General features: G+C 45.5%; 1 protein-coding gene across 1 annotated transcript; it reads left to right on the top strand.

Annotated features, from left to right (window-relative positions):
* The first annotated feature begins 9,309 nt into the window (after window positions 1-9,309).
* LOC109758964 (disease resistance protein Pik-2-like) lies at window positions 9,310-10,213 on the top strand. Its single transcript, XM_073503634.1, has 2 exons — window positions 9,310-10,121; window positions 10,210-10,213. The coding sequence occupies exons 1-2, from the start codon at window positions 9,310-9,312 to the stop codon at window positions 10,211-10,213; spliced, it is 816 nt and encodes a 271-aa protein (XP_073359735.1).
* Window positions 10,214-12,521: the final 2,308 nt, after the last annotated feature.

Here is a 12,521-nt window from a genome sequence, read left to right as displayed (position 1 = left end):
AACCACCTGAAAGTGGCCAGATATATGTAGGAATATAGGGTGTGATGTTTAAAACCTTAAATACACAATGCACAACTTTTGTGGCACCTGTCTCGCAAACCCGAAAGCACCCTTGGATATATCTATAATGACATAATATCATAGCTACCTAGCTAGGGTGCTTGACCCACCTCCATCTTCGTGTCAGCGGGCGGATGCACGTAATGATACTTTGGTCATGCATGCATGTCGGCATGACCTACCATAAGACGGACCAGTGAATCTATCGTTTGGTCAAACGACAACTATTGTTGTCGATAATTAATGGATAGAATATATATATATATATATATATATATATATATATATATATATATATATATATATATATATAAACCGCTTGGGCCAATAGAGTGAACCATCATAAAAAATCGCACGAGAGGGACCATAAAACCAGCACCGCCTGCATGCGGCCCAAAATGATGTACGTTGGAACGGGTGATGTGTGTTTCCAATATCGAACAATGTACAATTTAGATGTGGCGCCTGCCTCTCGATACAGACAACAACCATGAAAGCCAGGTAGTTAAGGACGAGATACGCAGGTTACGGTGTCGGTCGAACCCAACATTCCGAGCATGTGGGAGGGAATCCTGACAACGCATGAGCTCGAGCTTTGGTTGATAGACATGTGATGGTGACCGGCCCTAACACGAACTTGAAGGAATCCATTCATGGCCAACAGATACCCCTCGTTATCGGTCAAAGCGGTGATATATATAGACACACACACTTGGGGAGCCCACAGATATGCGTGTTGTCACAAAAAACCGCACAAGGGAGACGTGGTCGATCAGAAGACACCGTATACACTGCATGCGGCCCGAAAATATGTATTGGTATAGTGGTGTGTGATGTATTCAAATCCCGAATGCACAACTTCGATGGGGCACCAACTACATTACAAACCAACGCATGCGGCGGGGGGGGGGGGGGGGGGGGTGGCGTCCAACGCATGCGCTCAAACTTTATTTGGTCTAACATGGCACACATAGCAATAGGAAATCATCATGGTCAAACCCTTCTCGTATGTTGGGTCAAAGGAATAGATTGTGTGGGCCCCCTCGTTATCGGTCAAGGTGAATACATGCTCTATATGGGGAAGCCCACAGATATGTGCGGCGTCTAGAAACCACACAAGGGAGAAATGCTCGATCAGAACACCCGCCCCCCTATAGCCTTCATGGGCCCGAAAAAATGTATAGGTCTGGTGTATGATTTGTTCAAATCCCAAAAGCACAAGTTCGATGGGGCATCAACTACATCAGTAACATTACAAACTGAACATCGTACCTCCGCGGCCAGGTTAAAGACGTACGATGTCGGGAACGCAACTTCGAGGCGGGTAGGGGGGCAGGGGCCCGGTGCCGTCCAATGCATGTGCTGAAACTTGATTTTCTCTAACATAGCACACGGAGCAAAGAGTAAAACCTTCTCATGCGTTGGGTCAGAGGGATAATTTGCGTGGGCCTATAGATGTCAATCATTCTTTGACTTTAAAAAAAAATAACCAACAAAAAACATAGTCTACAAATTAGCAAAACAAGGATCCCAAGGTTTATAAAATTGCCATGACGTGACTATAGAGACATATATCTCTATAATGACTGTGTCATAGCGTTTAAATGAAGATTGAAATATGCAACTTCCCACCGGGTCACCCATCCTTAGACTACTCCAGCTCAAGCACGCTTAACTTTTACGTTCTATTCGACTATGCTAGCGGATGGGAAGCCACCCCTTACTGATAGGAATTGCCTCATTGCCTTTAAGGTGTTTACGCTGATCACCCTATGGGACCTAGTCCCTCCTTTCCTTCTATGAGCACTGACACTAGCAGCGGGAAAACGATGGGAGAAGAGGCGGGAAACCGATGGGAGGAGTGGCAGGAAACAGTAGCGTGTTTGGATATATAACGACATTAATATAGAAAACTTAATAGAGAAGACGACATTAATATAGAAAACTTAGTAGAGAAGGAAGCGTGAGCTAGCACGACGCATGCGCACAGTGCTTACCCATATAAATAAAATCACAACCAGAACTGCATGTGCTGTCGAAAGGGATGAGGATTGCCGTTCGATCTAGGAGCATCCAACGGTGCAGACGTACGATCCGTGGGGTTTGGGTTTTGGCCAATCAGAACGCACGACTCAGATCGCGCGCGCAGCAGGGGGGCATCGGCCACGGTTTGGTAGGCAGACGGCTTTCATGACTGAATCGTGTGCTATTTGAAAACATTTTGTGAGAAGAATCTCGGTTTTTAAATCCCCGTAAATCCAAAACTCAACCAAAAATCGGGAAACTTGACATGGTGTCACGACATGGCACATATATATGCTATTTTTCAAGCACCATGACTAAATGTTGTGAGATCGTACATCCTTTGCTTTGTAATGGGCCATCTCGTTTCTCATGCTTTCTTTCTTTCTCTCGCCCCACCACTTCATTAGGATCATTCTTTTCGGTTTTCCATCTTGAGTTGGTTTCTATACCGCTTTTCTATGTTTTTTGGTTGGATTTTCCAATATTCTCTTTCTTTTCTATTTCTTCTAGTTTTCTTTAGATTGTTTTTCAGTTTTTTCTTTCTTTCAAAAATGTTCACAAAATTTAAAAAGCTTTCATGGTTTCCAAGAATATTCAGGAAATTTAAAAAACTCATTAATTTTTTAAAAAAATTCAGATCTTTAAAAGATTGATAACATTTATTATAAGATGACCACAACTTTCTAAACTTTTTACTCTAATAAATATTCTTGTACTAAGAAATATTTCATTTTTTTATTATGAAGAAGCATCCATATCCTTTTGTCTTTTTAAGCATTGTTGTCTGGTCCAGAAAATATGCAAAATATATTTTCGACCATGAACAACCATATAGTTTTTAATCCTCTTTTTTGAAAATAGAAATGAAAAGATGCATGATATTTTGGATGGAGAAAGAATAGTTGGTGTGGCGGATCGTGAGATCAAGAAGTCGAGGGTACATTCTACAAAGCACTAGAGCGCTTCAGAAAGATAAATGTATGGAATTGAAAGGAAGTTGTGTAAATTTCTAGCATGTGTCTTGATGAAATAAATTGTGAACATAGTGCGTTGTCGCCCAAGTATAAGTGGAATGACCTTTACAGACACATGAGATGCAAGTATGTGAGAGAATACCGTAGAACATCTGAGGTTTGGAACAGGAGCAAAATACTAAAAAAAATGAGGGTTATCGTACGTATAGTATGTACTATGAAATAATTAGCCTACTTTGACGGCATATGGTATATGGGCTCAGAAAGGTGTGGCGAAGTGTGTGAGGCATAGACTGCTAGATTATGTTTTATCGGCAAGGATGCACGGATTACACACACACACACGTGGTTTACATCTGATTTTTACACACAAGGAAGGCCAAAGTATGTCAAGATGGTCAGGTGCCTTCGATTCGGAACGACATGTCCAATGTACTAGGTGATGCATCTATCACTACGTACAGTTTTCAAGGTTGGGTCTTCTTGGCCCGACTTTCGTGCATGCATGGAGACTTGATCTCGATCAAAAAGCATCTCAGCTTCGAGCCTGGTGCCCGACGTCGACCGGAAGCTCACCCTAAGCATCATCATCATCATCAGTTTCCATGTCATCCACAGGAACATCGCCAAACACATGCAACCCCAAGGCAGCCATCCACAAGAAATGTAGGTGTGCAGCAGTACAATCTGCGGTGGCGGCGGGCGCCGTGACGACCTCGCGACGGCACATGGGGCAGCTCTCTTTCTCCTGGAGCCACCTCTCTACGCACGGCCCGTGAAAGCGGTGCCCGCACGGCGTCTCCTTCCACGCCGCCACGTCGTCCCTCTCCAAGCAGATCGGGCATAAACTTGGCGATTTTCATTGAAATTTGTAAAAAAAACAAAGAAAACAGGCAAACTACGCCTAGAAATACCCTTAGCCTTGCTACACCGCGGCCGCCACCCCGCCTTCTACATGCTGAGGAGCATGTAGAATCGGGTGTAGTCGCCGCCAGCGTCGTCGTCGTCGTCTCCGCCGCCACCCTGCGCCCCGCTAGAGCCGGCGCCGTCCGTACTGGACCCCTGCCCAGGGTCGCCGACGACGCCGCCCTCCTCGCGTCCGCGGCGCCGGGCTTGGAGCTCCGCGTGCGCCCGACGCCGGCGGAGCACCTGCTCGCGGACGTAATCCACCTTCGCCCACTTGAGGGCGGTCTCGTCGGTGGCGGCCATCTCCGCATGCTCCGGCTTCACGGGGAGCAGCCCCGGCTCGGGCTTCGGCCGGACAAGGCGGAGAGAATGCGGGGAGGGGTGCGGCCGCCCTCGTTGATGACGAGGGCGCCGCTGCGGGTGCGGCGCCGAAGCGGCGTCTCCTCTGGCTCTGGCTTGACGGGGCGGAGCGCCGGCGAGCTGGAGCCCGACGATGAGGAGGTCCCCGCCTCCATTTGCCGCGGCGTCCAGGAGCTGCCACGACGACAAGAGAATGACGGGCGCAGTGGGTACTAGAGACGCGGCGTGTTGCCGGTCTCGATGTGGTCGAGGACGGCCTCGAGGGTGCAGCCGGGCACGCCCCACAACTCGCGCCACCCGTCAGCGTTGAGGCGGCCACGGGGGATGATGCTATTGGTGGAGGCGATTTGGTCTTCCCGGCGGTGCTCGAAGTACATCGTCCACAGCGTGTGGCTGTCGGCGTCGTACCTTGGCTCGTTCCGCTGCGCCTCTGTCAGCGACGAGCGGATGCGGGCGATCTCGGCCCGCCGGTCAGCCCCGGTGGGCACCGGTGGCACTGGGACGCCGCCGGCGCTCCACTTCCACAAGCCCGGCACCCGCATGTCTGGGGGCGCCCGATAGTCGTCCTCGTAGAGGAGGCGCGCCTCCTCTTCATGCAGATGGCATCGGCCGAAGCCGTTCGCCGCCACGGAGTCGCCGCGGTACCGCTCAGCCATGCTCGTCGGCGGGGGAAGAGGGAGGAGAGGTGACTTCTGGAGGAAGACGAGGCGAGGGAAGGCGAGTTGTGGCGACTGTGGTGTTCACCGGCGGGGAGGTCCGCTTTTATAGCCGAGGCGGGGCAGTGAGCGGGTGCTACACGCGTCGCGGCACCTACATGCCGGGCGACACGTGGCGGGAGCGGGCGGGACGCGCGTCGCGGCGCCTACATGCCGGGCGACACGTGGCGGGAGCGGGCGGGACGCGCGTCGCGGCGCCTACATGCCGGGCGACACATGGCGGGAGCGGGCGGGACGCGTGTCGTGGCGCCTTCACTACGCCGCCCGTGAGGCATCAATGGAGGCTGACCGGCGCGGCAGCCTTGGCATTGATTCCGGCGGGAACCGAGGCAATGAGGACGACGGAGCGGTGTGTCACTGACTCGGCGGGCCCATTCCCGTTCGCACAAAAAACGCTTTCCCCGGCGCCCCAATGTGCCGGGTTCGCCCTGTGTCCGCCGGCGCCAGTTTCGGCCCAAACCGGCGAAAAACGGGCTCCTGGGGCGCGACTGGGCTGTTTTTCAGGTGTCGGCAGCAAAAAATGGGCGCGGGGGGGGGGGGGGGGGGGGGGGGGTTGGGGCTGTTGGGGGCGCGGCTGGAGATGCTCTAAGATCACACGAGCATCTCCAACAGGCGCCCAAAAACTACTCCGCGCGCTAAAAACCATCTTTTTTGACGCCCAAGACGCTCCATCAGATGCTGCAAAATAGTGCGAGCGTAAAAAAATTAACGCACGCGCTTAAAAGCGCTATCACACACTGTAAATGTTGGGCGCCCGACCGCGTGCTTCATAATTTGCACTGTATGTTTTTTTAAAGCGTATTTTTTGGCATATGAAAAACCAATGTTTAGCACGGTGCTACAGTGTCGTTGTAAAACTATTTTAGCGCTCAATATTTTTGCGCCACTGTTGAAAATACTGTAATAGTACAGACGAGTTCAAGCGCGCACATACCGTCCACGCACCCCTCCCAGCGTCGTGTAGTATCAACTCCGACAGGCGACCGCGGCCATCCGCCGCTGGCCGGTGTGCCCTCACGGGTCTCGAATCTCCACCACAGCTTGTGCCCTGAGCGCTGCCTCCCCCCGGACCCGCGGCCGACGGCCACGGCCACGGTGAATGGAGAGCGGCGTTGACGCTGGAGCACGTCTTGGGTTGCCGCCCGAGTCGCTGGAGCCAATACCGCTCGGGGAAGTTTCTTTCATTTTTATTGAACTACCACAAGGGCCCGTGCGTTGCAACAGAAGAAAATAAGTTAATTAATGTGCTTCGCTGCGAAGCAAATACCAGTAATTTTGATTAGGTTGGCCAGATAGAGGATAAGTTTGATGATTACACACCACATTTTTCGTCTGACTCAGTATAACGTTGTAGATCAAATCGTCGATGCCAGGTGAAAAAATACCACACCAGATTAATAATTGTAGTGTCTTATAGACAATAAAAATGTTGAGCATGCAATACTTTTAAGGTAATTTTACCTGGATGCAGTTGTTGTTCCTCCTCCATAGCATCAATATTTTGGTCAAAAGAGTGTATCATGTGGTTGCCAAGTTCCTCCATACCACCTCCAATATGTCCATCTTTAGGGATGTTAGGCATGACATCCTTTTTCTGATCTAGATTAATATATAGCTTCATTAAGATCAACTGACATATAAATGTCTGTGTTCTCGTTTGTTGGGATCAACACTGCCTGAAGACAATTTATTTCGTTGGATGTGTAGGCTATATGTTTTTGCCGTGTGTGTCCTAACCTATGTATATATATTAGTCTTCCAGTTTTCATGTCTTGGTAATCAGTCAGTGTGAGTTCGTGAGGGAGACAAGCAGAGCCAAATCCTACCTTATAACAAAAATATCTAGCAGGAAATCCGATAACGTGTGCATATAGGTTCGGAGAACACATGTGTGCATGCTAACACGTCCGTGTGATTTACCAGTCGACATACATGCAAACTGACGTGTTGTAACATGTTATCTTGCAAAGTTTCACGTGTCGCTCGCAGAGCCGTAATCTTTCAACATTTCTCCTCCATGAGAGCTTGTCCATCTTTGTACCCGTCGTGAAGCGAACCTTGCAAGTTTCACACATCGCCCGCACAGCCGTTATCTCAATAGATTTCTCCTCCATGAGAGCTTGTCCATCTCTGTACCCGTCGTGAAGTGAACCTTGCAAGTTTCACACATCACCCGCAAGAGCCGTAATCTCAATAGATTTCTCCTCCATGAGAGCTTGTCCATCTCTGTACCCGTCGTGAAGCGAACCTTGCAAGTTTCACGCATCACCTGCAGAGCCGTAATCTCAATAGATTTCTCTTCCATGAGAGCTCATCCATCTCTCTGCCCAAGATCGATTCTCTAGACTATTTTCGTAATTATTATGTTGTTTGTTTTATTTTATTTGAGTTGCATCATGTCATCATGTTTTATTTTGAAATAAGGTTGTTTAAAACCCGCACTTGAATTTTATCAAATTGCCAACTCAAAACAAATTCAAATAAATAAATTGCATTTAATCTATTTTAATTGAGAAATTTCACATGGTGAATTCTCTTCTATACCTACTGGTAAAAGCTATTATAGCCCCAACAAATCACATAAAAGGTTCCATTGTTTTTGTTAGCCTTCATCCATTTATTTCCCATGCTTAAAAATAGAAGAGAGACATGAGCAGACGCACGCAAACATTCGCGTCCGTACCCCTCGCCAGCGCCTGCCTCTAGCCTCGCCGGCTGCCCCACGGGTCTCCTCCCCTTAGACTCCTAAGTCTCCACGTTTGTTTTGCCTTGGCTGTTTGATTCTTGTGACTGGAGAACGTATATAAGTTGCTAGGATTCGATGTAATATAGCAGTGTGGGATTATTAGTTATAGATGAATTTCAGAAAAATTTAACACAATGGATCGATAGGCTGGACTGGACGGGCTGCATCAAATTGGTTTACTTGGGCCGTGCCCAGATGGACGATAAAGCCCAACAGGTAGCTTCTCTCGATCTGATTCGGTTCAAATCGATCGATTCAACTGACGTAAGAAACTTTTGGAGGACGGATCGAAAACAGACGAAAATTTTAGGGAGGAAGAAGCGATAACCCTTATATATATATATCGCGCTATTCGTCATCCTGGGTGAGGAATAATTATTCTTCACCCCCTCTCTCTATTTTGACATCAATGCACCGTATTTTTACGTTTCGTAAATTTTGTCTTATTTCATACATAAAAAGAGAACGTAAAAAATATGTACTCGCCGTAAAAAATATGTTATGTTACGTAAAATTACGAATGTAAAAACATAGTGTAAAACATACATAAAATGTTATTTTTCTGGTCTTATAATCTATATTTTTGTTTTTCTAATCAAATTTTACATATTGAATCAATATGCATGTAACTATTTGTATTTTAAACGTAATTTATTTAGGAAGCAATCGTAAAAGTTATTCTGCGCTCTGCCCATCGAGCGCGCCCCTCTATGGTAGTGTGCATAGCTTGAGAACTTCAGAACAGATTGATTTGTTTTGAGATCTAATTTCTAAGAACGGATACGCTCGATCAGTCTTTTTCCCATGCGAAGCAACAATATGCTCGATTGTTTAACACCCTGTGTCACCTTCTGATTAGACACTAGCTACTCATGCCTATTTCTTTGGCGTGTCAGCTGATGCTCTTAGTGTGAACAGTAAGTAAAGACAACTGATTGTGCGTTTCTCTCCCCTGTCAGCAGCTGTTAGCTCATAGTATTATTTTGGGTAAAGGATCGCCGGCCTCGACGGTATTTTGGCAACTTGAACAAACACACAACGGTATGGAGACAAACCTTTCTCTTGTTACAAGTTTCTGACGGATTTTCGGGAGTTCTTTAGTTTAGGAAATCTTGGTGGATGCATATGTTTCGTTCGAAACGATGATGTTGTCCTTGGTCTTATCAGAAAATTAATCTTATAGTTGTCATCATGTGCAGATGTCACCTGTTGCTGTCATAACATAGGCCAGCTAGGCTGAAATAATCTTCACTATCTACCCATGCTGCATAAAATTAAGGAAAACAATCGAGCATTGGAATTATTTTTTATCATCCAACAATGCTCAAAAAGAGGGGTTGGTCCCTTAAAAGCAGCCAAGCATTAGGTCTGCCTTATGATTATCTCTTCATTTCCTTTCTTGTGCATCTCCCGAAATATACCGAGTAGTAGCCTCCATCCCAAAGAACTTGAGCTCATACACAACTTGAGCACCTGCTAGCACACGAAGGAGAAGACCATGTATGCGGTGGCAGAGGTCACTATGGGCTCCGTGATTAGGGAGCTTGGCAATTTGCTCCATGGCGAGTACAAGTTGTTCAAAGTAGCCAGGGACAATATCATGTTTCTTAAAGCTGAGCTCGGGAGCATGCACGTCTTCCTCAAGAAAATGTCAGACACGGAAGAGGAGCCCGATGAACAAACCAAGTGCTGGGTGGGCGAGGTGCGTGAGCTGTCCTACGATATTGAGGACAACGTCTATGATTTCTTGCTTCATTCTGAACATGAGTCCAACAACACCCCTCAGCATGGCTTTAGGGGATTCATTGATAAGTGCGTGAATTTGTTGAGTCACTTCAGTTCAAAATTTTCGTTTGGTCATCATCATGAGACCATATACGAGTTTCAAGGCCTCAAGAGACGTGTTGTGGAGGCAAGCGAGCGACGCACAAGGTACAAGCTTGATGGCGCTGTCTCGAAGCCAACGAACAAAACAATAGATCTTCGCCTTCTAGCACTCTATGCAGAGGCGGCGGCCCTTGTTGGTATCGAGGGGCCAAAGGGGGAACTAATTCAGTTGATGATGGATGAAAAAAGTGTGTCTGCAGGCCAGCTGAAGGTGCTAGTGGGATTTGGAGGTCTTGGTAAGACTACACTTGCAAATGAGATATATCGCCAACTAGAGACCCAGTTCGAGTCTCGAGCTTTTATCTCTGTATCCCAAAAGCCAAATATAAGGAAAATTTTGAGACATATACTTTCTCAAGTTGGTTATGCCTGGAAGGATACCAACAAGGAAATATGGGATGAGGATAAATTGATTAGGACAGTCCAACAATGTCTTAAAAACAAGAGGTACGCCTATTTGAAGATGACCCCACTCCAGAGTAATTTATCATGTCTGGTGTATTTTCTATTAATTCCTTTTTACTGAATATTTTAGCTAGGTAGTATGCTGTTGCCGAAATTCCTACAGGCCGGTGCTGTTCTTACAAGCTTACATAATCCCTGCTTAAGATCAATTGGGATGGTCATTTCATTAATGCAACAAATTAAGCCATCAAAGTTCCTTGAAGAGGCCAGATGAACTTTGTTTTCACTTCAATTAGTTGATTTTTGGAAACTTTGTTTTCACTAGAGGCCAGACAAAACTAAATAAGAAACAGTTTGCAAATTGGACGTGGAGTATCTCGTCCCGACCACAAATGCTCCCACATGAACAGTAAAAATCAAAAAATGAGTAAAAAGTTCAAAAATTCTGATTTTTATTTTGTGGTAAACTTTGGGAAATGTTTTATATGCTTGCAAAATTTCATCACGAAATGACATTCGTGGAAGTCATGGCAAAAAATAAAAAATCGATGCTCCAAAAATGCTAGTTTTGAAAATATTTTGGACTGCTGATTTGTTTTTTTCGCCATGACTTCCACAAATGTCATTTCGTGCTGAATTTTGTATGCATGCGAAACATTTGTCAAAGTTTAGCACAAAAAATATTCAGAATTTTTTGAACTTTTTTACTTTTATTTTATTTTACTGTTCATGAGAGAGCATTTGAGCTCGGGAGCAGAATAAATATTAGTAGTTTCTCAAATAAACACCTCGGTTTTTCCAATTCAGTGTTAACAACTTACATGGGTACTTCCAAGGCAGCTTGGCATAAAATCCAATGTTATCAACTTACATAGGTTCTTCAGTGTTAACGATTTAGATGGTCTATCCTTTGTTTTATTTTAGCTAGGTACTCATGGGCTCTTCTGACATCACGAAGGCTGAACTAACGTGCATAGTCTTATGCGGATTTATCCGAAACACACATGAACATTCAAAGTTTCTTAATCTTTTTGACGTTTGGCCTTTCAAAATTAATTTCAAGAACTAGTGGACGCTTTCATAAATATCGTAATTTTTTTTGAGGAATAATATATATTTACCTTTGCATGACACTCATTATACTTTCGTATGGAATTGTTTGGCAGATACTTTATTGTTATCGATGACATATGGGATGAAATCACATGGAACATTATCAGATGCGCTCTTCCAGAAACCATGAAAGGTAGCAGAGTAATAACAACCACAAGAATTGATACTGTTGGTATGCTGTGCTGCTCCAATCACTCTGAGTATGTTTATAGGATGAAGCCACTAAGCAAACAAGAGTCAAGACAGTTATTTTTCAAGAGAATATTTGGTTCAGAAGATGTTTGTCCTCCTTTTCTGGAAGAAGTTTCAGATAAAATTTTAAAAAGATGCGGTGGCTTGCCACTCGCAATTATTACTATATCTAGCCTTTTGGCTAGTCAACGAAGCAAACTGAAGGAGCAGTGGGAGCATGTACTGAATTCTCTGGGCTCCAACTTGGAAGTGCATCCCACCTTGGAAGGAATGAGACAAATACTAAGCCTTAGCTACAAAAACCTTCCACATTATTTGAAGCCATGCATGTTATATATGGGTATATATCCAGAGGATTACACAATAGAGAAGAGTGATTTGGTTAGGCAATGGGTAGCCCAAGATTTTATAAGTAAAGCCCACGGGCGAGATCCGGAGGATGTTGCAGAGGGCTATTTTGATGAGCTTGTCAACCGCAGCATTGTTCAAGCCGTAGATACAAATTCTGGTGAAGAGGTGTTGTCTTGTAGAATACATGATATGATGCTTGATCTTATTATACACAAGTGCAGAGAAGAGAACTTTATCACCACAATAGACGATTTACATGATATGGCTGGATTGCATGATAGGGTCCGCCGACTCTCACTCAATTTGGATGGTGTAATAGATGACACGGTCTTGGGAACCATCCATCTCTCACAAGTAAGAATTCTAGCAAGATTTGGTACCTCAGCATACAAACCTTCTTTATCACAGTTCAAGCACCTCCGGGTATTAACTCTTGAGTTTGCAAGAGCAAACCATGGACCTGTGCTACTTGACCTCACTGGAATTTGCCATTTGTTCCAATTGCGTTATCTAAAAGTTTTTGCTACTTTATTAGTGCTACCAGATAAAATTCGGGGATTACAACAATTGGAGACATTGGAATTAGGAGCTTTGACAAACTACGTTGTTCAAGTTTCACTTCCACCAGATGTTGTTCATTTGCGCCGGTTGTTGCATTTGACTATTCCTTATGGAACCCGTTTTCCCGAAGGGATTGGAAACTTGACAAGGATACGTACTCTGAGATACTTTGATTTGTCATGGAACTCAATAGACAGCATCAGAGATCTTGGGGGTTTGACCAAT

This window comes from Aegilops tauschii, chromosome 7 (assembly GCF_002575655.3).
Source record: "Aegilops tauschii subsp. strangulata cultivar AL8/78 chromosome 7, Aet v6.0, whole genome shotgun sequence".
NCBI lineage: Eukaryota > Viridiplantae > Streptophyta > Magnoliopsida > Poales > Poaceae > Aegilops > Aegilops tauschii.
This window is presented reverse-complemented; position numbering and strand designations above follow the sequence as displayed.